The sequence below is a fragment of the Accipiter gentilis genome, chromosome 10 (genome assembly GCF_929443795.1).
Source record: "Accipiter gentilis chromosome 10, bAccGen1.1, whole genome shotgun sequence".
In the NCBI taxonomy this organism is placed as follows: domain Eukaryota; kingdom Metazoa; phylum Chordata; class Aves; order Accipitriformes; family Accipitridae; genus Astur; species Astur gentilis.
Genome location: NC_064889.1, coordinates 36,752,848 through 36,779,153, shown reverse-complemented (window position 1 = coordinate 36,779,153; position 26,306 = coordinate 36,752,848). Strand labels below are relative to the sequence as shown.

Sequence of the window (26,306 nt, the reverse complement as noted above, 5' to 3'; positions counted from 1 at the left end):
TGTGCACAACTTTACATTAATGGAATGTCAAATGTTTTTATATTAAATTCTAGAAAGGTTTCTCAACTGTGTCTGATTAAACATTTAAGCTTATACAAAAACCAGCCTTGCCTTGATTGGGCTAGATTGCTTAGCATGGCAGGCTCTGCTTTGATGGGGAAGAAAACTAAAGCTGGCTTCTAAGTAACTGTTGGAAACAGTACTCTTCCTTGTCTCACTAGTGTAGGGCCAGTTTTTGGAAAAGATCCGCTGGAGTAATGGTGTAGCTGAAGTCTTGCTAACCAAAACTCTGCAGTGGTGTTGCTAGTGAGCTGCTACAAGTGTAGGAAGCTTTTGCAGCACTGAAACTGTTGCCTTCACAGGAGCATATGTGCAGACTAGGCTTGAGTGTAATGTATTTACAGCTGTCAGGCCTTGTGAGTTAGCATGCAGGCTTACTATGAGCTTCAGAGAAATGGGAAGATCTTAGTATTAAAACTTCAAATTATACTTAAACTGGTATTGAGCAGTGATTTCTTTATGGAAGTGGGGGGAGGGAAGTGGGCTGTTGATCCGTGAATGTACTTCATGGATTTTTTACAAGACTTGTAGCACATGCAAATGTCTCTGTAATCTGCTGAGCAAAGCAACTCCTTGATGAGGACTGTAGCTGGAGTAATACTTGATCCTGGGGTTAAAGTACTTAATGCTTTCAAGTATGGTATATTAAAATTCCAGTTAATACTGACTTTTCAGTTCCTTCCTCTCACTTGTTTATCAGTAACAATGATTAGTTTCAGGTTTAACTGCTTAACTACTCCTGCTTAATATATTCAAGGTTGAATCTGCAAGAATCAAGGCAAGATTCTGTCTAGGTTATTTTTAACCCAAGTCAGACTATTTCTTTTACACTTTCGATCTTCCTGCTAGTCCATGCTTAGCTCTTGGTGATTGTTTTCCCCAGGCTCAGCTTATGATGTTCTTAACAGCAGCCTAATCTGTCTTTTAATTATGTATTTCTGCCTTTTCTGTGGAGTTCTATCACTTGACAGTACTTTTGTGATCATTTGCTGTTGCTATGAGAACTTCGGCTGGAATCCTGAAATACTACTGCACTTGAGTCTAAAACTGCAGTTGGCAATGTGGGAAGGAGTCTCTTTAATCAGCTTTGCAACATTCCCCTTGCCCAGTGCCATCAGTGTTGAAGACAAGGAAGTAGATGATTATTTATCTTTGAAATATGACATGTTAATTGCTGAGTTTCTAGTTCAGTTGCCTGAAACAAAATGCATGGAAAGCCTGTTTCTCTCTTAAAAACTTTTTCTACATATACCTTTTTTAGTATAACTTCTAGCTTGTGAATTAAAATTAACAGGCTGTGGTCTTTAACAGTAATACAAACAACAAATAGTCTCTTTCTCCCTTTAGATGGGAGATAAGTACCAACCACATTGGTTGAAGTGAAACCCAGATGGGTGTTTGCAAGTTATATTGGTTGGGAGTGTGCTTTGGAAACTTCTATCAGGAAATTGTGGGAAGAGATGCACCTTGTGACTCTTCAGTACAGGTTTTTCAAGGTTGTAAATTCTTAGTGCACTTTAAGTGTAATTATGTGACCAAGTCTGCTACCTTCAGAAGATGAAGTAACTTTAAGCCTCAAAATTTCTGTTTTCCTTCTAGAGGTGCAATGTGTGTTACTGCACATAAAAAGATGCAAAAAGAGCTTTACTAACTGGCTTTGAGAATGTTATCAGACCTACTCTGGTAGAAGTGAGTTTATGGCAAATCTGCCTGAGAAAGTTGTACCTAGTAGTACTTATTAACCTAGGAGCAGCAACTCCTCCAGCTGGCCCAGGTGCCTACTAAGGTCGTGTCTTTTCAGTTCTCCGTCGGTCCTGGTCTGGGGGTCGGATTTGTGCAATAAAGAACCACTGGTGAGATTAATCTAACTCATGGGGACTTCACATACATTAATTTTACGTGGCAGCCAGCTCGCAGAATGGTTCCTCTTCTCTTAAGCTCCACCTTCTGGCACTGGTACAAAACCGTGATGAAGCACGTATGGAAATTTCCACTGCTCTGCTGTCGGGCTCCTCTCCCAGCTGCGAACTTGAGCAGGGTGGGGGAGCAGAGGTGCCTCGGCCCGCCCTCTCAGCGAAGGTACCGCAGTGACGTGTTAACTCGAACTCTTGCTTTCTGGTTGGAAAGCTTTTATGTTGCTTCAGATCATCCAGAGCGATGTGGAGCTGCTCTGATGAGATCTGTACGGGCTTTCCCCACAGAAATCCTTCCCTGGCTAGCTCTAGTGTGTTCCTAATGACAGAAAAGGGTAGGGTCCTCCTCACAGCCTCGTCCGAGGTAGCTCCGGGCTGCCGTGTCCGGGAGGGGAAGGCCAGACGCTACCTCCTGACGCGTGCAGCCTCAGCCGCGGGAAGGCCGGAATCCCGGCTTGCCGTGGCTGGTCTGAAGGGCACGGAACACCGGCGGCCGCCGGTCCCACCCCGGGCCGCAGGCGAGCGGCCACCCCTGAGGAGAAAGAAAGGGCGGGGGGTGGGGGAGGCAGCGCCAGGCCGCGGCGTGCCAGCGCGCATGCGCGGCCACCGTCTTCCCGCTCGCACTTGGCAGGCCGCGCGCCAGCCCCGCGTCCTGCGCGCGCGGGGCGTGGCGCATGCGCAGTGCGCCACCGCTTCCCCTCCCGCCATGAGGGAGGAGGTGAGGTGAGGCGAGGAAGATGGCGCTGGGCTGCCGCCAAGGGGGTCGGTGGTGTGGCCGCGCTCCCCTGGGGCGGTCCGTGCTGAGGCGGCGGCCGCCCGCCGTGAGGGTCGCGGAGGAGGTGAAAGCCGGATCCCCGGCGCGGCCCTACGCTGGGGCGGCCGGCGGCGGTGATGAGGCGGCGAGCGGGGAGGAGCTGCTGGAGGTGTGCTGGCGCCGGCACTTCCTACGGGGCGGCGCGGAGTCGCGGCCGGCGCTGGCCTGGCGCGCCTACCTCAGCGGCTGTCACCCGGGCTTCGGGCCGCTGGGCGTGGCGCTGCGGGGAAACCTGGCGGCCCAGTGGTGGGACTCGGCGCTGGTTTTCCGGGAGCAGGTGTTCGCCGTGGATGCCCCGCTCCACGGCCCGCCCGCCGCCGGTTCTCCGCGGGCAGGGCAGGGTCTCCGGCTGCTGCATTCGGAGACGCTGCGCGAAGCCCTCCGGCGCAGGGGCTGTAGCCAGGAGCCGGGCGGACCGTCTCTGGAAGAAGTGCTAGGGAGCGCGGGGACGCTTCGTGAGAGCCTGCTGCCTGGTAGGTGCCTCGTCCGTCAGCGCAGGGGTGAGGCTGTTCTCCGGGGAGATCTGGACAGCCTGCTCGTGTTTTTCTTGCGGGGAGCGAAGCAGCAGCACTTCGGGGAACTTTCCAGTTGCGTTAGCGCGCTGGGAAGGTTTCATCTGCGTGCTGTGAGTTTGTGTCCTTTTCAGGGACCTGAGCGGCGTGAACGCCGAAGTGCGCATCGGATGCTTTCCGTTGTAACTGGGGGAAAGGCACATTAAAATCACAGTTGCTAAAGTACCCGGAGGAATCGGGCTACAGACTGCTGAGCTAATCTCTGCAACACATTAACGATAGTGGGACTCCACATATAAACAGTACGGGTATCATATGTGCTACATTCACTCTGGGTAGAATTAAAAAAAAATAACGTTTTTTCCTGCGGCTACTAAAATCAGCTGTTTGTCTTTCAACAGGTGCCTTGGCACAATATGTTAGCTGCATAGAATTGGTGAACAAAAGACTGCCTTGTGGCCTTGCTCAAATTGGAGTGTGCTTTCACTCTATTCCAGAAAGTGAACAACACAACAAAAGCCTTACAAGGTAGAGCAATAGAGAGATTACTCCTTTTCCATATTTAAGCCAACTGTTTGCACTTGTTTCACTTTTGGATTATTTTTGAATACTGTCTTTTGCTTTTTCCCTGTTATTTTTAAAGGAGTTAACTTGCTGACCTTGCTATTGTTTAAAGAATAGGCGAAAGGACAACGTCTTTGCTTGCATGGTTTAGTTCTCCCAGAACTGCAGGACAGTGGCTCGACTACTGGTTACGCCAGAGGCTCCAATGGTGGAGAAAGGTAACGGCAGTGTAGCCTTGGGAAATCTTGGCCTGCTCCTTTATATCTTAGAGAGAGGGGGGATTAGATACCCTGGTCAGTCTTATGATGTTATATTGCTAGCCTATTCTTGTCACAGAAATACATATATTTCTTGTGAGACACCAAAATACTACTTCAGTTTATGACAAACCTGTTAAGTAGTTTATAACGTGACTTGCAGAAGGGCAAATGCTTTGTCTTTGTACGTTATTTGAGATCAAAATGCTGTAAAACAACAGAGAGATTTGGGCTGTAATTTATAAAAATCTTTTGCTGAAAATGACAGACCAGCTTGCCTTACAGACTTATTTTTTGTAGTTAATACAGCACATACAGTAGTGATCATCTCATATCTTTTATTTTCAGTTTGCAGTAGGCCCATATAACTTCAGCAGCAGTGATTTTCAGGATGAAGAAGGAAGAAAAGGATTTAATTTACATTACAGATTTCCTTGGGGGACAGAAACAATAGAAACATTGAAGAACCTTGGTGATACTGAACTGTTACAGATGTATCCAGGGGATAGCTCAAAATTACTTGTAAGGTTTACTGTATTAAAAATCTTTTCTGATAAAGATGATAACGTGTGAGAGAAATGGTTTCTTTGCTGGTCCACTTGCTTAGCATGTGACTGTCTTCTTATTCTCTTGTTGTAAAAGCATTACAATTGATACTCTGCAGTCAGACCTTTGTTTTCAAAAGCAGATAAAATCACATTTTGGAGTTCTTTTGCAAGGAGTTAATTCTTTGAAAATAGAAATGAGCTATGTTGACAAGACAGCTGTTTCAGCTGCATAGCCTTTACCCGTATCTGTGAGTAGATGTCAAGACAAAGTCAAGTCTGTGTTTTGCAGTGTTAAGTTCGCATCAAAAAGAACCTGTAAATGTTTTTTCTTTCTGTAGCTTGTCCAATTCCATATATGTAGAAGTTCATGTGGATTAATGGATTATAAACACTGCAAATGGCTTTATAGAAGTTGCCGCACTCAGAAGGGGGAATGGGCTAGAGGGAAACCTTTCCACTGAATATATTGGAGAGGGACAAACTTCTAGTGAATGGCAATGTTTGAAAAGTCAGGCTGAACAGATAAAAGGAGCGTAACTTGGTATTTTACTAGCAAATTGAAAATTTGTCCTCCTCATGACAGTCCTGTCTGTCTTTCCTGGTTTTGCAGCCTATTTGTATACAGAAGGCAGAAGACTGTAATGTAACCTACAAAACTGTGGGTTACGTAGTTGTTTTGGGTTTGCGTGGTGGGCTTTTTGGTGGGGACGGATCCCTGTGGTCTCTTGGAAGTCATCTAGAAATCTCTGAAAGAAAATGCAGAGTTTCAAGTATATTGGCCATAGGTTTAAATTTACGATCAGAGGGGCAGGAGAAGAAAATAATCCCATCCTGCTCTGATCTTCTGCTTTCCCCAGTGTTACAATCTTACCTAGTTACTCTTACGCTTTTAAGATTGCTGGTAACTTTTAAAAATATATGTCTGCTTGTATTTTAAATGTAATAAGGGTGCTTGACCTCAATGCCTCATTATACTTTTAAAGTAAACAAAAGGCTTTTGGGGACAGTCTTTGAGGTACACCTTTGTGGGTTTTTTCCTCTTCAGGGCCGAGATGGAAGGAAGAATGTTATTCCTCATGTTCTGTCTGTGAGTGGAAATCTGGACCGAGGAGTATTAGCATATCTCTTTGATTCTCTACAGCTAGCTGAGAACCCATTAACAAAAAAGAAAAATTCACAGAGAAAGGTAACTTTCTATAGAAAGTGTAAGGAAGGATGGATGATGGAAGGCAGGGATAGGTCAAAGTACAAAGCCCACAGACAATGCGGTAAATTCAAGCATGGAAATACCTGCCTTTTCCACATGGCTATCTTCCGTTCCCTTCCCCAAGAGGTTCAGACAGAACGCCTCTCACTGGTAGCAATAGGCTGGCCCCATGGGACTGCCTCTGCAGTCCTTTTCACTCACATAAGCAATTCTTCTCTCATTCTGAGGTCACCTTTCCTGTTTTACCTTCTTTCTCTCTGATGAGTAGGTGGGCTTTTGCCATGCAAGTGATGAAGTTGTCAAGAGGAACTGGAATGTAGCTGCTGTGCATGGGAAAGAGGAGTTTGCCTCTTCTGGCAGCATTTGAAGGTTGCTGAGAAGAGTAGAAAAAGTGGGTCGTGGGTGGTAGTGGGGCATTTCCCCAAGGACCATCATTATTCCTACTTTTACCCTGCTTTTCTAGAGTTAGAGTACTAGCCTTCAGTGAGCACTTGTTAGTCAAACAGTTGTTTGGTCTTTAAGACCAGGCAGTAGACTGGATGGCAACTGTCTGCTGGGCAGTCTCTGATCACTCTGGCTTCAATAAAGATGATGGAGCTCTGCTAACAAAACTTCATCTCTTTTCTGGGCCAAAATGGAGTAATTTCTGCCGTGCTAATCTAGCTGGCATGTGTGCTAGTTATACAAAATACAGCTTTTAATTCAGGATTGTGCTATGAGAAATTTCTTGCATGTTTAGAACCTTAATGTCAGTGAAAAAAATTAATATTTCCTAGTTCTGTTTAGAATTTCACACCAAATGCATTTAGTAATCTGTTGCTTTTTGTAAAATTATTAGGTACTTAAGCTTCATCCTTGCTTAGCACCTCTTAAAGTGGCCTTGGATGTAGGAAAAGGTCCAACAACAGAGCTGAGACAGGTAGGTTGTAAGAAAGTGTTTTAATTTTGAGCACTGACTCTCCATGTAACCTTCTGTTACAATTCAGACAGTGTTTATGTTGGGGAGAATCATGCTGCTACTTTGATTCTCAGAGATTCATGGTTGTACATATTTCACAGTGCTGCTGTGCAGCTTGTGAGTTGTAGCCAAAGGAGACCACTGCAGACAGTGGGTAGTAGATGCCTGCCTTGCATTAACATGCTGCTTTCAGTACTGTTAGAGTTGATAACTTGTTCCATGCAAAATTAGGGAAAATAAATAATACAAGCCCTCTCAGCTTCTGGATCTTTCAGAATCATCTTAACGCATGGGTCACATCTTTAGAAGGATTTTTAAAAAGTTTTTAAGTCAGTCATTAAGCTGGTCCCCACAGAAGGGGGGAAACTTACATTGGCATGTTTTTAAATATAAATGGAGATTTAATTGCCAGGCTGATTTCTACTTTGAGATTATTTCAGCCAGAAAATTAACACCAGCTAGGAATGCTAATACCACACATGCTAGAATTTTAGTGGTTTCATTGTATAGGATTTCAAGCCCTCGAAGACTGTCTTTTAACATTTGTTTTTAAATAAACACAGGTTTGTCAAGGATTGTTCAATGAACTGTCAGAAAACGGAATTTCCGTATGGCCGGGTTATCTTGAAACCGTGCAAGTATCTATGGAACAGCTTTATACAAAGTAAGGAGAAACAGTGTTTTGTAAATTAAACTATGAAGGTGAAAGATGACTTTCTGTGGACTAGCGAAAATATGCCTGTTTTCAGTAAGAAGTCATCGAGTGCAGTAACCACATGACTGAAGGCATGTATCCCAAACTATAAACTTGGATTCAGTTAGCTTTATTACAAAGAGCAATTTCAGATAGTTCATTTTTAAAATTAAGTGAAGTATAAGCCTTTCACATGTTATCGTTGTTTCTCTGGAACTGTAAAATGCCTTTTAGAGACTCTCCTATTGAAAATACATTTCATAAGATGAGTCATAAGCTTGTAGAACTCTTTCCCAACCCTCACCCCCCATTTTTGCATCTGGACTGGTTCTGTTTCATTCTTGAGTACTATTTCAAATAGCACACTGTGTCTGGTCTTGAACTTAAAAGTTCCTCCAAGTCTGGAACCATTTACCTTTAGTGTATGTAATGGAATTATTTGTGCAGATAAAAACTGCTATTCCAGTTGAGGGCTTCATATATGATATGTTGATCAGGAGTGAATTTTGAGCATATCGCTGCTCATGTCAGCAGATCTTGAGCATAGTGATGAGTATTTTTTCCCCGAGAGAAAATAAATATGACTATTTGTTCTGTGCAGTAGTCTTCAAAGTGAGGCTGGCTATTAAATAACAGAAGAAAGATATATTTCGCTTCTACAAAAATACTCTTGTAATAGGTCAGCAAATAACATTCTTATGTACTAAAGTAACTAAATAAAGAAATTTAATCAGGAAAGCCAGGAATGGCAACAAGAAAACTGGTGTCTTCACACTGGACTTAGTGCAGTATAGCAAAAATAAGTATTTACAGTTTATGGTCATTTGTACATAACTTATCTGAGTTTTTTGTACACCAAAAGCAGTAACAGGTGTGCTCTTTTCTTTGTAGGTACGATGAGATGAGTGTTCTCTTCATGGTCTTGATAACTGATGCCACTCTAGAGAATGGAGTGGTCCAGCTGAGAAGCAGAGACACCACCATGAAGGAAATGATGCACATATCTAGGCTGAAAGACTTTTTAACTAAGTATGTAACATCAGCCAAAAATGTGTAAACTTAAATTAATTGAATAAAAGGAATTTCTTATACATCTGTGCCTGAACTTGCTTCTACGGTGTCATGGACTCAGTGGTTTCTCTGCAAATGGTTCTGCTAAAACTTGGTGGTGCATGTGTTTTCTGTCAAATCTAGACCTTCTAGGTCTTCCAGGTTACCTTGAAAAGAGGGAAGAGACAAACTTGTCCCTTGTTAGCAGGGCTAACTGTATTCTTTTTCATGTCTTCAGTTTTACTATCTAATTTAAAATACTCCATGCTAGCCTAAAAATTCATCTTTCATCTGTGTATTGCTGACACAATTATGGTCTCTGCTGGAAAATGGTATTTTATATAAAAGACTTCAAAATCTTAAATTTTTAATAACATCCGTATTTTTGTACTGTTTATAGGAATGTATGTTAATCACATGGCCTTAGTTCTTCAACATTTAAGCTACTTCATCTTGCACTTGATAAACATAAAAACCAGAAATACGTTATCAAGAGTAACAGATGAAATAGAAATAAATTGTGGTTTTTGACAAGCATTTTTGTGGACGAAAAATGGTTGTACATAGAAAATGGTAGAAAAAGGCTAATGTGTGACCATATTTATGCTTTACCCAAGTGTTGTAGTCAGAATCAGATACAGGAGTTTGCATTGATGTGAAATTGATTCTGGTCTTCTGTAGACTTACTATGCATGTACAGCTTGTTAAGTCACTGTATTAAAGTGCTTTAAAGTGTATGCAACAAGGCATGCAGCCACAGATAGTCATCAGTGTCATGAAACACAAGAACTTGCCTTAAAAATGTCTTCTGTTAACATGGTGCTTATTTAACTATGTACAGGTTATTTGTAACAATATTAATTGCTGCATAGTGTAATGCTAGATATAATGCAAGGTTAGCATAGTGTGACTGCATGACTTCCTGAACTCGTGGAATTCTACATAAGCGGGCTATGGAATGACGTTAAAAGAACCCAGAAACATCTAAGAAACGGCCTGTAGCAGGATGGAGAACTTGTTTTGGAGTTAACTGTCCCAAGAATTAATTTTAGCATCCTATCCCTACTCTGAGAGTTGAAGTAATGTTGAACTGAGAAATAGCCATCCTTGCTGCTAGGTAACAGCAGATAGCAGGTACAGAGGCCAAATATGGATCCTCTAGTGTGTGCCTAAGAGGACAACACAGTTGGGATATTTTTTTTTTTAATGCTTGACTAAAGCCTTTTGATTATCTTATGTTTGCATACAATCCAGTTTTTACTTCAGGAGAGTTGTTAAATGTACAGGAACTTGGGTCTGGGTGAAAGCTTTACATCATTTATTCCTTTCTGTTTATTAATCAGATGCATATAATGCCAGACTTTATATTGTGTCCTGTAGGATCTTACCTGACAGTGATTGCATTGTTTTGTTTCATTTTGGTTTTTATGGTGCTATTTGGGGAATAAGCTGCTGTTTGTCTAATGGGATTCCTATTGGAGTCTTTGTTAATTACAGGTTTTATCTGTTCTGCTTTTTCTTTTGAATTGAAGTCTTTAGAGATTATGACTTGGGAGTTTTGCTTGCTAGTAAAGAATGAGCTATATTGTCTGTCCACAAAATAATTAGGCCAGGAAACTACTATCTAAACATCATCTCTGTGCAGATTTGGTGGTATTTAAGACATCTGAGGATGGAAAGTTTCTTTAAAAATATGTGATTAAGTTAATCATGAGATCTTACCTTGTACTCAGTGTCTGATGAAGAGCTTTGAATAGACTGTAGCACGTGCCGCCTTCTCTGCTAAAAGGCAGAATAACATAATTCACAATTACTTTTTTTGGTACAGAGGCACAACAGAAGAATTAATATACCATCAGCAACTTGGTCACTAATAACATCTCCTGCGGGGTTTCATAATGAGGCCGTTGAATTTTTGGATCATAGGATGGTGATAGGCTTTTTACTTGTTTGTTTTTTTTTCTGTGCTTTTTTCCCCTCAAAATTTAAGACTTAAAGTTATATTAATTTCTCTGTAATAAGCAAGCACTTTCGGTATGTAACTGCTACTATCTAAACCCTGCCTCCCCCCATAGCAAAATCCCCTCAAAACATATTTGTGCACATCAGATGTTCCAATATTATAGCTTGATGTTTTCACCTTTTTCATCTTCTCTTCTAATAACAGAAAAGTTGACATACTCTTCTTCTCGTTTAACAGGCTCTGTATTAAAGATGATGAACAGCAGTTAACTCAATGACAAGAGACTGACCAGATGGGGTTTTTGGTTTGTTTTTTTTTAATAATCTTGAAACAAAGCAGCGAGATTCCATATTGAATATATGCTTTCTATAGCATTCATGGGCCTTATCAGATATTGTCACTGTCCTTGCAGGCTATGTGGGTAGAGTGCTGATTGATATCTGGCATGAGCAGCTGCACAGAGCACTAAGCTAACACAGCAGAGCAGCCAGGATTCTACCTGCCTGCTACATAAACAGGAAGGCAGATTTGTTCAGAGATAATTACTCCCCTTTTGATATTTAGAAACAGGAAACATAATACCTTTACTGTTGGTTTGTTTTGGAGGTTTCTTTTTTGCTTGAAAATACTGACATTCATGTATAAGGCAAATTACAAGACAATAGCATCTTGGCTTTCATGTGATGTCTTCATTATTGTGCATTTTCTGCAACTGAAGTTGTACAATGTCTTAGGTCAGTTGCTTTGCTCATCATTTCAGTTTGAACTGACTTTGAGACTTGTCAAAGTTAAGAAACATGGAATAAAGAACTCCTCTGTACTGAACAATCTTGAACAGATGCAGGAGCTACATAAGTTTTATTGTCCTACAGTGTGCATATAGCCAACTTTTGTCTCTTAGTAAATGGGCATGGCATCTCTGATCTACTTAACTGTCTTTTAATTTTGTTTTCCTTTGTAATGGCTACTTCAATCCTCACCATGAGTTACCAAATGCAATTCTTCATTTTACTTCTGTTTAGAGTAGATTTTTTTATAGGACTTCAATTAATTTAACTGGTTGCAGTGTTGGCTGCGTGGCTGACAGGTAGTGCCAAATATGGAACCTGAGGGACTTCAAATAATGCCTCTGCCAGGCACAGTCAGTAGTAGTAGTAGCTCACTGAGTGAGAGTAAGTGTCCCCTTCTGCTGCTTTTGCAGTACCTGAAGAAATTTGCACATAATAGCTACAAATAGTATAATAGCATTCTTCAACTAAACTCCCACAAGTAAGTTTCATCACTGCGTGGGGAGTAACATGAACTTACCAATCTCTGTGTATATGACATAGTCTTCAGGCTCTTCTGCATTCGTTGTTGAAGTAAAGCCAGTTGAGGACCTAGTAGACTTAAATTTTTCTGCAAATTGTAAAAGAAGAATAAACATATGCCTGTATACATATATCAGTTTTTCTTAGAGGGAAATAAACAGCTCCATGATATTTTTTGAATTCTTGGAGATCTCATAAAATGTTATTTTCATGGTAAAAATTACTCCTTAACCAAGGGTATTTTTAACAGAATTTCCTTTCTTTACGAAGAACTGTAAGGTCCAATTCCTTCCAACATATATGTGTATTAAATTAGATGTTGCTTGCTTCCCCCATCGCAGACCTGCCATCTAAAACATAGCTCTGAGGTTTTGCTTTGTCAGTGTCTTGTTAAGTTGCCTGTGCTGGTTAAGAGGACAGTTGACAACATCCTAAAATACCAAGTGCTTAACTCTACTCATCAATACCCTTTAGTGTGTAAATATTATGTTACAACATAAATGAGCACCTCTGGAAAATGAAACAGACATTCAAATAACTCACTTGCTTTATATGAAGGAATTATGAAAAATTGAATTGCCAGAGCAAATCCTATTATGAATAGCAGCAAGATCAGCACAAGAGAAATGATCAAAGGTTGAGAATGGCCTCTCTCTTCTGCCAAAAAGAAGAAAAAAAAGGTGTTTATGCAATGAAATGTTGTTTCATGAATATTTTTTGTAAATTAAAAACAAGGCTTTGCATTTCTTTCAGCTTTTGGATTAACTGTGGTTAATGTAACTACTCAGGAGAGTCCCAAGTGCACACTGCCACAGAAGAAGGAAGGGAGCTTGCTGGTGCCAGTAGATTCTCTTTCATAGGGCCAGAGAGAAAAATGGAACCAGACTCTCCCCAGGGTGGAGCAAGGTGGACCCAGGGGTGTCTTGCAAAAGTCAATCTTTTACAGTCATTCTTCATGGTCACTTGAACTTCTACTACTGCCTAGGCTGCATGGAATTCTATCTTTTTCCATTAATTTAAAAAAATTATTTTTTTATTGTAAAAAATTATATTTTTAACATTAAATTGCATGAACAAAATTTCTGGCTAAAAAACTTGCATTGTTACAACATTCTGAATTTTGTGTGGTCCCTGTTTATCGACAGTGGTAAAATGTTTCACACATGCATACCTGCTAATGTAAAGTTGAAACTGTTGCTGTATTTTGTATTATTGCGAAAGCTATTTTCAGCTCTGCATTTATAGGTTCCAAAGTCACTAGAGGAATTAATAAATAGAAAAATCACAGCTGCTTCCCTCTTCTGCATCTTCACTGGGGGAGAAATGCTTTGTCTTCCTTTGAAGAACACGTATGTGATAGGAAGAGAGCCATTTTCCGAGAGACAAGACAGGGTCACATTCTGGCCTTCCTTTGCTTGAGAGGTGGGTGAGCTCAGCACTGGTTTGGAAATTGGCTCTGTAAAAAGAAGACTGAAAAGACTGCATCACTGAGTACAGGACAAGCTTCAAAGCAAGACCCGGAGTTAAGCGTCAACATTGGCAAATGAGACGGGCATCAAGGATGGAGGGCTCAGTGAGCTGGATCAGAATAGCACTGCCAACTCCTAAGGAAATAATAGCCTTTTGCAGTAAAGTTCAGTTCCGTGATCAAGGCAGGCACACAATGCAATCCAAAACATTACCTGCTGCAAACAATAACCCTGACTCCTGCTGCTGCAGATACATTGCATTGGACACGGATATGTGTCCCTGAAATAAAATGTGCTGAGAAGGTATACAGCAAGACATACCTTTAAGGGTGAAGTTGAGACTTTTGCTGTATTTTCCGCCACTGGAGATGTTATTCTCGGCTTTGCATTTGTATTCACCCACATCACTGGCAGAGTTGATAGTCAAGTTAAACAAACCGGGGGTCAAGTCTAGCCTATTTAAAGTGGATATCTTCTGATTGTGTTTAAACAATGTGTATCTGACAGGTGGAGTTCCAGAGTCTGAGTGGCAGGAGAGGCTCACGTTCTGGTTCATCACTACATTCAAAGTCCCCTGAACAGGTATGAGCATGGGATTGGACAGCATCTCTGGAAAGAAGAAAATTCTGAGTGAATTCACTGCACCTATCATCCAAGAAACTCTCAGATTTTTCCCAAAATATGTTGAGGACCAGGTTATACTTATTTCTGTAGAAATAGGGGCTTACACTTTTTTTCTGTCTCCAGTAGTGGGCAACACAACTTTATATTTTTCAAAATCAGTATGCAGCTTGAAACACTTGATGAAAAATGCATGTCTTCGTACAAAAGAGAGCATATACATACAAAGTCAACAGATATATCCAGATGAACTAAGAAAAAAACTTTTGAACTATAGCAGCAATGAAAATAATAGAAGTATAAAATAAAAATATCATGGGACATTAATTGTAGGAGAAAGTAACCTTATATGCTAGTTGAGAGGTAGTATGTGAATCTGAAAGTAAAAATGGGGTTTTATTTGTGGCTGTAAACAGGCAGAATTAACCTTGTGTAAGTAGATTGAACTTTTGAATAGTAGTAGCAGGAGCCTTGATGGTCTATCAAATTAGTTTGCTTTTGTGATATTTTACAAATAAATTTGTAATAAAAACTTGTAAGGTCTTTTCATAGAAAATGGTAATAAACTAGTCATGACTAAGACAAGTTATGACACTTCTAGAAGAGAAAAAGTTTTAACAACTTAAAGCAATTTTGACTGTACATACATGTCAGCAAAGAGATAGTTAACTTTGTATAGCAACTTGTAAACTGCCTCACTGCACAGACAGGGGTGACAGATTTAATTTTACATGAAGGTTTTGGACATTTTTAAATCCCTCCCCCATTCTTTTTTGTAAACAGTTTATTTCAGCACATATCCCAAAATCAAAAAAAAAGAGAACCTACCTTTGCCATTTGCAGTAGTTTTCTGAATCTTCTGAGACATTTGAACTAAGAGAAGAAAAGAAAGCTTTCAGACAAGAAAAAATGGTTCTTGTTTAGAAGATTTGTAATATGTAAGAAGTATGTCCTTGGCTTACGGTAGGAAAACAGCAGAACTGTGAGAAAAAACATTTTCTTGATACTGTGCAAGACGGCTGGTGGAGTTACATTAATGAGATCTTTGAGGAGTGGCTCTACGGGTTGAGGAAGTCCTAGTGCTGATCTTCACTGATGTTTATGTAAAGACTTTTGTCATATTCCACTTATATTTAGCCTATGGCAGACAGAGCAGTGAGCAGCAGCAAAAGCTGTGGAGTGATGAACAGCAGTTCGGGATACAGTTGAATATTCCATAGAGTTGTTCTAAGAGGTACCTGGCCAAATCAGCAGTTTTCCATGTGAGAGAGCTGTGTGGTAGAACCATGCTGCCATGCAGTATACAAGACTGTATATAATTTTTCTAGCACTGTTCTTATAAGGGAATGAGTTCACTGATTCATATCAAACAGTCACACAGTTGCTAGAGATAATGCAAGTGATTGTATGGCTGAGACTAAGGTAGTATGTGGTAGTGGTTTTTTTAGCAGCAATGTAATTTAAAAAAAAAATTGTCAAAAAAAAAAGCATCATATCTATAGAAGTGTTAAGATGCTAATATTTATAGCTAGCCAGCTTGTTAGGGAAATACTTCGGTCAAACTTTAAATACTAAGCTGTGAGGAAATGAGATCTTGTACTAGAAGGTACAAATCTCATCACAAACTTGAGTTCAACACCACTGCAGAAAAAAATTTGATGACTAATTTGATTATCTAATCAGTAATACAAAGGTACATGATTACAGTAAGTAGATGTTCTTTATTTGCCATCCTCTGGGCAAAGTAAATGTAATCTTTAGCTATATATGGGCATTGCCGCCCGAAGAACCCTAGGCCCTGTTGTGTGTGAAGAAGTAACTACTTCTACAGAAAGAGAATGCCTTAAAAGTTTTGTGGTAATCCTTGCCTTATTTCTTATTTCTTTGTCTCCAGTTTCTGAAGGTAACAAGAAGAGGACCTACAGAGTCTGTCCGCTCCTCTGTAATACAAAAATCCCTCTGAAAGCCTGGTGTGTTGCAGCATGGTAGTTTCCTCACAGAATTTTGTGTGCAACTTCCTTCCTCGTTTTTTTTCCCCTCTAATTTGTTTTAAGACAACGTCCACCCTGCCCTCACAAATGTTTCTTATGTGGAAGTGCTGACAGCTAACCACAAGAGTGGACTTTTTTTTTTTGCAGCTGGCAGGAAGCGTCTTTAAAAATGCAGCTGTCACGAGAAGAACTGGGAGCGCTCGTGGGCTTTTCTGTTGTGGGACCCTGGTCTCTGTCAGAAAAACCACAAAAAAAAGCCCTTAAGACGGTCGCAGCCGGGTGATGGAGGCGGAGAGGTGTCCCGAAAGCCGCGAAGGAGCCCGCTGCCTCGCCCTCCTGTCAGGAGGAGGACGCGGCGGCGGCCGGCGGGAGCCCGTTCAGGGCTGTGGCGCGAAGCGATTTGGCGGTACTCTGCCTCTCCCTGTGCTTGCGGGAGGTGAGGAGAGCTGGGCCGCCCTCCTTTCCCCTGAGGCGAGGAAGGCTGGGCCGTCCTCCTTTCCCCTGAGGCGCAGGCAGGGCGGCTGAGCCCGGCCCGGTGGGTGAAGGCGGGAGGGTCTGCGGGCAGCCGGCCGCCTCAAACACCGCCGGCGGCGGCCTGTGGAGAGTACGCGGAGCCGTTAAGCCGCCCCCGGTCTCTCACTCCTCCCGCTCTGTAAAGCCACTGAGGGGCTGGCTGATGTTGCTCACGGGGAAGCGAACGTTTTTCTTTTTGCGAGAAGCCGATTCATTTTGGGTGTGGGTGATGGTGAATAGTTATTGCGAGCTGTGAATTTATCTGCGCCTTTTAAAAAAAGAACAGTTTGCCTGCCACCAGGATCTCTTGTGTACAGCAGCTCTAAATGGCATGCGTGCAGAGGCTGGCTTGGTTCCCTCAGGATGCATGGCCTGGGTATCTAGGGAAGAACAAGTGCTTGTTCAAAGCGCTGGTCTCTATCTAGGAAGTGAGGAGAGCTCTTCCAGAAGAGCTTGTGCTTTTTTTGGCTGGTTTGGACTCTGCCAAGCAACCCTGAGCTTCTCTCTTCCCTTGGGTGGAGGTCGTGTAGTTCAGTGCATCTGTGTCCTCAGTGTTTGTTTTGGGTTTGGTTTTGTTTGTTTTGTTTTCCTTGAAATTGGAGTTTAGGGTCTGAAATAGGAGGGAATATGTTTTCTTTGACACGTCCCATCCATCTCAATTATATGTGTATGATTATGAGGAAGAAGTGCATTTCATTTAACTGTCCAATACTTGGGCCTAGCTGTTTCATCTGCTGAAATATCTGTTCAACTTTTATAACTGCTTTGCAGAGCATTGATAGAGACACTTCCTATGTAAAAAGATTTTTAAACCGTTGCGATAGGATTTGGTAGCTGAGGCTTACTGACAAAGCTTGTATGAAATCCAGACTGAAATTGCTAGGTCACCACTAGGGGAGTAATAATGTGTACTGATTAGAAAATGAGACTTCAGATGAAGTTCATAATGTAAATGATTAAGTTAGGTTGATATAAAGAAGCTTCTAGAAAAAATTACTTGACTACTCAGTCCTATAGGGCAAGGAAGAGCTGGATATACTGGAATTTTGTTAAAGTATAATCTAACAGACTGTGTGTACTCATGGGAGCTGTGCATGCCAATAATGCATTATTATTCTCAAGCACTGCTCTTGAAATAATGCTTTTAATTTCTGCTGGTTTATGTGGATATAATTGTGATGAGTATTCAACAGATCTGAAGGTGGATAGCATCTTTATGGCAGCTTTGTAAAAGGCTTTAAGGCAGTATTTTTCTACAACGTGCGCTGGAAGTGTCCCAAAATTAAGAGAATGAGCTTCATTAAATCCTGTAGTATTACTCTGAGACAAAATGTTACTGTTTTATTTTGCCCTTCAGCAAGGAGAACAGCATCCATATTGTCCATATGGCATCCAGTTGGCCATATTGTCAATATGAAACAGAGAAAAAAAGACAAAATTAGCCCTTGGCATTACATTTCTGTGAGGTTTTGAATATTGACTTTAACTTCGAATGCTAACTAGCTCATTAGTCTCTTAAAGAGTGTCCTGGATAGTAGTAAATGTTTACTTCCATGTTGACTGTTTTTCTGGCAGAGTTGGCCATTGACTTTGGAATAATATGATGTTGATTTAGTCAGCATGTATATGTAGAGTGTTTACAGCATCAGTAAGATATTGTGCAAGCTTGGAGTTCCCTTTTTATTAGATTTACAAATTTCCTGCCTGGAGTTAATGTCGTTGTACATGTAAGAAGAAATGAATAAATTTAGCAAAGAGTAATAAACAGAAATGACCCAGGCAAAACAAGTTAAGCCTGAAAGGGAGATGATTGTGCTGTGACAATATTCTGCTTCAAGCAAGCAGGTGGACAAGAATAAAAGCCAAACTGAGCTTTCACTCACAAGGTCAATTCTTTGACTTGAGAATGAGAACAGTGTGAGATAGCATTCTGTAGTAAGGCTGTGAAGGCTTCACACTGTATCTGTCCTATCATAAGCTTCCAGGGAAATTTGCATGTTTCAGCAGAATTACTGAAGTTTTTCCCCGTCCCAGTTTCTCATCCTGAGAGGTCCTCCATTCTGGAAGAGCATCTGCTACAGTAGAAGTCTGCAGAAGGTTTGCTAGAAATCACCATACACTGACAGTTATGTCTGGTGATGAATTAAATTAAACAGTTCTGTTTTGTCTGCAAAAGGGTTTTACTGGTATAGCTAGATCGTCACAGAATACCAAATTTTACACTCCTACTCAAAATGGCTGTGGTGGCAAGTCTGCTGTTTATTTTAACTACTTGGTCTTTAACTACTACTAGAGGACACGTAAGAGTAGAAGAGGAAAGGATCTTTTCTATATGCATAGTTAAGATATCTTTAAATTTCTTGCAGTGATCCTCAGGTTCTGGTGAGAATTGTAATGTAGTGAATGGTTTTCAATGAACTGCAATTTGCAAGGAACATGTCAGCAGGTGAAAGGAACTTTTGTGTACCCAGTTTGATTAATCTAGCAGCTCCCAAATACCCCAAAGATGAAATATGTTAAAATGATATGTCCTCCTTCTGACTCCTCTCTCCCTCCCCCCCCCCAAAAAAAAAGGAAAAAGAAAGAAAAAAACTTTTCATGAGTCACCGAAAAACGGAGTTAGTAATGCATTTCTCTTGGGATAAATTCTGACATCACTGTGTGAAAAGTGTTCCAGACGAATGTGTTCAGGATTTGCTATAAGAATACTATAGGTTGAAAAATATAGAGTACTTAGTCAGCCTTCTTTACAAACTCATAGAGGTAATTTTAACTTTTTTTCTGCTTCTTAACCTCTGATAAAAAAGAAGGTCTTTTTTTTTTTACTTTGAATACTTAACATACTGAATGAAAAAAGTGTTGAGAAAAACCATACACCTGTCAGGACTATGTTTGGTTTTCAGCCCTTTCCAAACTTCTGTTCATGTATCCAAACTCTGAGGGGTATCTGCATCCTAACCAGAAGTTATATGAGTAGCAGCAATGGCTGTTTGTGGACACCTGCTGCAGATCAGGAAGCAGATAAATTCTTCCTCTTGGTTTGTATAAAGTCTGCTGAAAGATCTGTCAACTTGGATCAGCTTGTAGAGTGATTACCAACTGAATTTTACTTACGAAACTGATGTGGTATAATCCTTGGAGAATCACCAAGCAATAAAAAAAACATGGGATTGTACAGAGAAGGAAAAATGTTTCCAGAATTAGTTCCCTCTCCAGCCAGAAGGTTGTGACCTTTTCTCTGGCACTGTCCATACTCTATGATGAATATTATTGCAGAGCTTGAGGCTGTTTTTCTGCTGCATCCAGAAATACTGGACGTTAAGCAAAACAAGTGCAAATTCTGGTATGTTGACAGATAAGCACACTGTGTGATAGTGACACAGCCTGTGATGTCTGTAACTAAACTAAGGAACTTGTTAACCCCGTAGAAGACAGCAGTTAAAAATGTCCTCAAGGTGTAGAATCAGTCACCTATGCACACTACTGGAACAGAGAAAGTTTGAGAGGTGGTATCAGAGACCATTATCATAATGTAAACCAACAAACAGATTTCACACCTCTGAAAGAAGGAATCTCTCTCCTTTTGTCTGAATGAATTTCTAAGGTACATGGAAGTGTGTGCTACATGAAATACAAGTCAAGATTTCCAATTCTTAGTTTTCTTTTCAATGTTGCACCATATTGGCAAGGAAGTGTAAAGCCAAATAGTAATAATTAGCTCCTGTTGTATTCAAAAGAAAAAAATTCAGTGTGAAAGCCTCAGTGATATTCTCTCGTTATCAGCTTCCTAACCAGGAACTTTTCGAGATCTGATTTATATTGCCATTTGGAGGAGGTGTGGGATATCAGTAATCATAGGTTTGATCGCGAAAGAGAGAAGTGAGGGAACTAGACTGTGCTTCGCTGTAGTGGTCATCTCCCAGTAGAGGGTGCCATTGTTAAATGCAATTTATTCCGAGAAGCACAAACTTCCGGCAATCTGGAGTTTCTGTAGATTGTAGAACTTCTAGACTTCCGAAAAAAAAAAAAAAAATAATGTTCATTTCTTTAATGTTCTTTGCAAATAGTCAAATCCAGGGATAAAATTGTTTTTTTATTCTTCTCTAGAGAGGTATAAAGAGACCCTTTTAAAGTAAAGACAAATGATGCAAATGCCCCACATTCAAGAGAAGACAATATACCCCAAATGTATATGTAGAAAAAACTCAGTTCGTTAACGGTTCACCAGGGATTTGTCTAAACTTGTGAAAACAGCAAAGTTTGTTATAATTCTGTTATCTATGAGTGTACTGAAACAGGAAATGATAATTAAGCAAAATAGTTCACAGTCGTAAGGAACCAGAATGATTAAATGATTATATGCATCAGAGATTGGGGGATTAGAAATCAGAACTGCTTTTCTATTTTTGATTTAGTTACTGGAAAGCTTGTGTTGACTTAAGTATAGATGGACACAGATCTCTGGATTTTTATAAATTTTTATATAAAATGTAGACAATCCCAAACATTTGTAGATACACTTCTATAGCAATTAACTGTTTTTAAAATCAGTGAATTTATACAAGAAATTATGTGGAGCCTCCATTATCAGGGGCAAGATTTGATGACCCCAGAATATTGTGTTAAGATAAATAATTTGTTAGTAAATCAGTGAGACAGAACTTGAAGGCAACACATGTAGACACTTATCTTTTCTGAAGAAAGTGAAACTCCCATCAGGAGTGGGCATTTGAGACCAGGAGACAAAGTTTAGGGGCCCCAGAAGATTTGCTGGGATCAGCGTCTGGTCTGTGAGGAAGTAAGATGTCAGTCCTAAAGACTGGCACTGCGGTGTGCTCTTTACTGTCATGCTAGCCAGATGGAGAGCAAATGAAAACAGCTGAAATGTGGTGTGAACTCTTGAGTTTCCTTTCCTGTCATAAGGGACTGGCTGAAAACATTGTAATTGCGGAGGGAAAAATTTAAAAATCTTATTCAGCATTTTGCCCTTGGTTAGGAAAACAGGCTTTGCCTCTGATTTTAGGCAAAGCTCTGTTCAGATGACAGAGCTGATGGTTGTTAGGAAATGTCATATGTAAACAAGTAGCAGGGGACCCAGCCAGCAGAAACAGGGATCTTGAATTCCCAGATAAGCACAGCTTTAATGTTTAAGGATCCGATTCATTGGGCAGCAGATTAAATGTAATGATTCCCGTAGCTTTCAAAGGGCATTGCATCAGATATTATAATGACTATTCTGTCTGGTTCAGGTGTGTTGCAATTTTGAGGTCAATCCTACTTTTCCCGCAAATGTAAGAGGGACAGAATAGAGTTCTTTATATGATGTATATTAGAATAACTTTGTCTGATCTTACGTATTAATACATAATTATTACGTAAAACATTATCTTGAGAGATTACAATAAGAAGCCTGTTAGGGAAATATGCAGTTATATTACTGACACAGGTACTTTTAAGTTTAAATTCTATAAGTCAATCTGATTTCTGGTTTAACAATGGAAGATGGTCTCAAGCTATTCTTTTGCATTTGAAATGCTTTTCTCCCAATTTTCATGATAGTTTGGCTTAAATTCCTGCAGTTGAATTTACTTCTTGGATTTTGGTCAATATCAGTTAGATTTTCATCTCCGGGGCAATGTTGACGGCTTATCAAGAATATGACAGTCTAATCAGCCTGTGAGATCTTATGGAACATACTTCACTTGGGAGTGACATCTCGCAACAGCCTCAGGTTTTGGCACCATTAAACCTTACTCCTGACCTCGTTCATCCTAAAAGCTGGCTTTTCCTCCTCCATGTGAAACTAGCCTGGTTCTGAACTCAACCTTCTGAACTCACTCTGAAGGATATTGGCCCACATTCACTTTCTCCTTTCCTTGCTATGGCTAAGAGGAGAGCCTTTGCCCCCCGTGGGAAAGACTGGTGTGGTTTTGCTGAGCTTTGTAGGTCCCGCTGAATTCTTTTATGGGGAAAGGGGGAAGGGGGAAATCTCCTTCCTTCCTATTTTTTATTATCAATAGCAAAAGTTGATCTACCTTTGTTCTCCACCTGCCATGTGTCCTCCTCCTCTTTTCCTTTACCTGGCTCTGGAGACCATTGTTGGCAACTAGCCAAACCATCAGTCTTTTGTTGGTGGTGTATTTCAAACAGACTGGATTAAGCAGAACAAATGCTATTGCTAGTCAACCAGCTTACTTCTTAGTCATTAATTGACATGACTATTGTGCCATTCTGTACTCCCTCCCTGCAAAACAGCTAGATAGATGCTTGTTCATATTGCCGATACATTGTTAAACAGAAGAGTGTTTCCCTCCTGTTTCCTTTTGCAAAATACCATGCTTATGTGTGTAATACAAGCATTAAAGTACATTTATGTCTTTAAACTATTGTTTTGGGGAAAAAAAAATACAGTTTTCATTGACCCCAGGAGAAAAAAAAAGGGGGTTTCATATAAACAGTGAAGCTTATGAGAATTGTATGTCTCATTTATAGGCTTTTGTGAATGTATTTAGTATTGTTTTAAGCAGTGTTTTAACAAGCCTGGAAAATGTCGCTGGAAGTAAAGGAAAGCATTGACTCTGTCTACAAAGGAAAGAACCTAAGGGATTAAGAGTTGAGCACTTGATTTTCAAGAATAACTAAATCACTGCTTAGGGAGTTGTGGGACCCACAACTTGAGAAACACTTTTTGAAGGGCCTGATTTCAACTCACTTTATCAAGCCTATAGACTGACTTAAGGCTCAAGTGGAATGACTTAAGTCTGACTTAAAAGTGGACTGATAAACCAAGAAAGGAATACCGTGAACAACTGAAAGGTACTGAACATTGAATTCCTAAAAGTTACAGTGTAAATTTTTTCTGGAAAAATGAAATTGGTGCTTAAATCTGCCACTTCTGCATTATCAGTTTATTTAAGTTTAAAAGCACATTCATACAAAAAAATGAAAATAAGACAAGTAGAAGAGGAGAGATGGGGACAGGACAGTATCTCTGTAGTCCTCTTGCTTTCCTTGTTCTGCCCATCTCTGCCATCCTCTCCTCATTTGAATATCAAGAAACTGGTCATGGTAATGAGATTATGGATAATGATTGCATTTTACAGTCTTCACAGCTAGTCTCCTTCAGAACTATTCCATCTAATCAAAGCTGATGGCTACTGATTTGCTTGCGTTTAGGCTTTCGTTAGGCTTTTTACTTTCTTTAGGCTTTCTACTTTCTTTAGGCTTTCATCCATAATCAGAAAACCCCCTCCATTTCATTAAAGGAAGTTGAGTAACTCAAGTGTTCTGAATTTTACATCGGTTCCTTACTGTATCTCAGGGACATTTATTATACCAGTGGAAATTGAGGGCAAAATGCTGAAGTAGAATGTTTTGCAACTTTTCTTCCTCCTCTGATCACATTTACTCAATTTCTGCTTTCAGTGTTTTGGATGCAGAATTAATCATCCCTGATTTCAGGTTGGCTGTCATACTGTCAGGCTACTTATACCATTGCAAAAAAATTAAACAATGCAGAAGAGGTCAGCAGATCTCTCAGGGATGCCTGAATTCAAGCAGTGTCAAGCTACTAGCAGATTTAACTCTTGCTTCAGTGTATTTCAGATTGTGCCAGTGCTGCTTCAGATTTATCCTGAGAAATGAAACTCCAGACTGTTCTTTTCTTATGGGGCTTAAGTTTTATGATTGCGTATGTTGTGGACTGTCCTAACTTCAAAAAATAAAATCTTGTGCAGTTCCATGTTTTTGATATATGATAGTAGTATGAGAGATCTGCCTGTCAATATTCTAGTCTAACACAACAGTAGCTATGCTTTCTGAGATAATTTGGATTTATTGTGCGCCCTACAGTAAAGCTGTTCTTTGCCACAGCAAAGATGAGAGACCTAGAAATGGAGGTAAAAGGGAAGAATGAGTAATTCTGTATGTGTATTCTCTGAAAGAGTTCTCCATGTCAGGATGAAGGGAAATATTTGCTCAAGGATCTGCTGAGGTCAAATAACGAAGGTAATTTTTGTTTGTAAATGGTTAATCGTGACTTAAAAATACCCGTATTGACAGGAACTGCAGGATAAATGTCATTGGAACTTCTTGTTTTTTTAATACACCTTAAGAAATTAAACAAAGCAAATGCATTTGGTGGCGCCCTCAGGAAAAGTCCAGTCACTTCCTGAACAGTAATCTGCCTGTGAGCAGCAGATAGATTCTCATTGTTTGCCATTTCCAGTTTCCAGTAATGGGAACGATTACTTGATCTAGCCAGCTTCTGTTGAAGAACTGGGAAAACTTACAAATTTTAATGGCAAAATTTTATCTGTTTCCATAAAACAACAGCAGAATTTTGTACCTGGCGGCATCACCTCTGATGATGAATATTGTTTTATTTTTGAATTAAGTGTCTGTTCTTCAGGAACGAGATGTATCTTGCTCTTCTGGTGTTTTTCTTGCAGTGTAAGTTTGATAACTAAACATCTGGGTGGGTACATGTGTTTCTGGTTTTTTTGGGGGTTGTTGGGGATTTTTACTGTTTCCCGTTACTGTCTGTCAATCTGTAAGCTTTGAAAATAACATTTCTTTTAATTTTTTTCCAGGTTCAGAACTTTACACTCAGGAGAGAGGTAGGTAATGAAAGGGTTTTTTCACATACAAATTTAAAATAAGTAATTTAACTAATTCCTCAGCTGTTGGTGTGCATCCATAACAGAGTTTATCTGGATTTGCTGTACTATAGCTCAGTATGAAATTCGGCCGTGTAAAAAAAAAAAGTATTACTTGGTAGTGTTTCTTGGTGTAGTGTTTAAATGAAAGATGTGCTTCTCATGCTTTAATAAATGTTTTGGTGAAATCTTTCCTAGAGTAATTTGCTTTACTGAGGCATACAAGAGAAGAGATGGGAGAGCAAATTGAATTACCAGCATTTTGTTGTAGTCTTTAAAAAAACCTTCTCATGCCCACAAGCAAGGAGGTGGGATAAAATTATAGAATATAAGTTAAGGGCACTGTCTCTTGCTCTTTTCTTGCAAAAGAAAAGGTCATGTCTGATCAGAGTACAGAATTTGCGTTCTGAAAGCAGTGCGTTTACTTTTTACGTTATCTTGCTGACTTCCAGCACATACACTCTGCATACTTCTTTTTTTTCCATCACTAGGGAGAAATGTTTCCTTCTTGTTGTCATACAGTTTATTCACATGCAAAAAGGTTTACAATTTTTGCATTGGATTTATGCCCAAAACTCTCTCTGGCAAGGACAATTTATAAACAGCTGGCAAATGTACATGGCAATGGACTTCTTTAGATGCAGGGAAGTTTTCCCGTTCTAGTGGCAAATTTCTAATACAAATTCTGTCCAAAATGGACATAACCAAAAGCTGTAAGTTCTAATGGAAGGGAAAGTGAGTGTACTCATAAATCTTTCTCTATACTTGTTCATCTAGCTGTGTGAATAAAAATATGTATTATACCAGCATTCTAATAATTGCAGAATTTTAAGCTACAAATTATTTATCATTGCTGTGGTTATAAACATAGAAGCACTATATATATATTAATGCTATTATAAAATCTATTTCTTAAAGTGCTTATCAATTTTTAATTTTTTTTAAATAGATGTATTGTATTCAGTATATTTTTTCAGGGTCTAAACATATTAAGTTCTGAATTAATTGAAAGCATTGCGTCTGCATATGATTCTGTGTTTGAATTAATCAGGGTATGATTGCTAAGAAGTCTTGAGAGTATGATTGCTGGACTGCCAACAGTGTAGTTAGGCATGTACATGTTTGCTTGCAGAACTTGAACCCAAATATCTTCTGTTACGCTCTAGTTATCCTAAACTAGAGATTTAAGATTATCCCAAGCTTGT

General features: G+C 40.0%; 3 protein-coding genes across 17 annotated transcripts in view; 2 read left to right on the top strand and 1 right to left on the bottom strand.

The window, feature by feature from the left end:
• The first annotated feature begins 219 nt into the window (after positions 1-219).
• POLG2 (DNA polymerase gamma 2, accessory subunit) lies at positions 220-11,792 on the top strand. 2 transcript variants are annotated; one of them, XM_049811654.1, is made up of 9 exons: positions 220-3,260; positions 3,701-3,827; positions 3,976-4,081; positions 4,469-4,642; positions 5,714-5,854; positions 6,714-6,794; positions 7,397-7,497; positions 8,419-8,556; positions 10,778-11,792. In XM_049811654.1, exons 1-9 carry the CDS (start codon positions 2,711-2,713, stop codon positions 10,815-10,817), a joined length of 1,458 nt encoding a protein of 485 aa, XP_049667611.1. In that variant the 5' UTR covers positions 220-2,710; the 3' UTR covers positions 10,818-11,792. The 2 variants fall into 2 exon arrangements, with proteins under 2 accessions (XP_049667611.1, XP_049667612.1); XM_049811655.1 differs by lacking the exon at positions 10,778-11,792 and having other exon boundaries at positions 8,419-8,620.
• Positions 5,867-15,024, bottom strand: MILR1 (mast cell immunoglobulin like receptor 1). 2 transcript variants are annotated; one of them, XM_049811668.1, is made up of 9 exons: positions 14,903-15,024; positions 14,769-14,813; positions 13,641-13,928; positions 13,022-13,306; positions 12,394-12,507; positions 11,849-11,938; positions 10,718-10,780; positions 10,300-10,359; positions 5,867-6,248 (listed from the first exon to the last, which is right to left on the bottom strand). In XM_049811668.1, exons 1-8 carry the CDS (start codon positions 14,934-14,936, stop codon positions 10,307-10,309), a joined length of 972 nt encoding a protein of 323 aa, XP_049667625.1. In that variant the 5' UTR covers positions 14,937-15,024; the 3' UTR covers positions 5,867-6,248; positions 10,300-10,306. The 2 variants fall into 2 exon arrangements, with proteins under 2 accessions (XP_049667625.1, XP_049667624.1); XM_049811667.1 differs by lacking the exon at positions 5,867-6,248 and adding an exon at positions 8,402-8,488.
• Positions 15,025-16,108: 1,084 nt separating this feature from the next.
• Positions 16,109-26,306, top strand: part of PECAM1 (platelet and endothelial cell adhesion molecule 1) — a 43,804-nt gene continuing 33,606 nt past the window's right edge. For 9 of the 13 annotated variants that reach the window (XM_049811634.1, XM_049811630.1, XM_049811631.1 and 6 more), the window contains exons 1-2: positions 16,109-16,367; positions 25,036-25,062. In XM_049811634.1, coding sequence (XP_049667591.1) covers positions 16,214-16,367; positions 25,036-25,062 — 181 coding nt within the window. In that variant the 5' untranslated portion in view covers positions 16,109-16,213. Of the gene's footprint in view, positions 16,368-21,035; positions 23,261-24,295; positions 24,452-24,477; positions 24,896-25,035; positions 25,063-26,306 lie in introns of those variants that run through there. The other 4 variants (XM_049811636.1, XM_049811635.1, XM_049811632.1 and 1 more) reach the window with 4 other exon arrangements.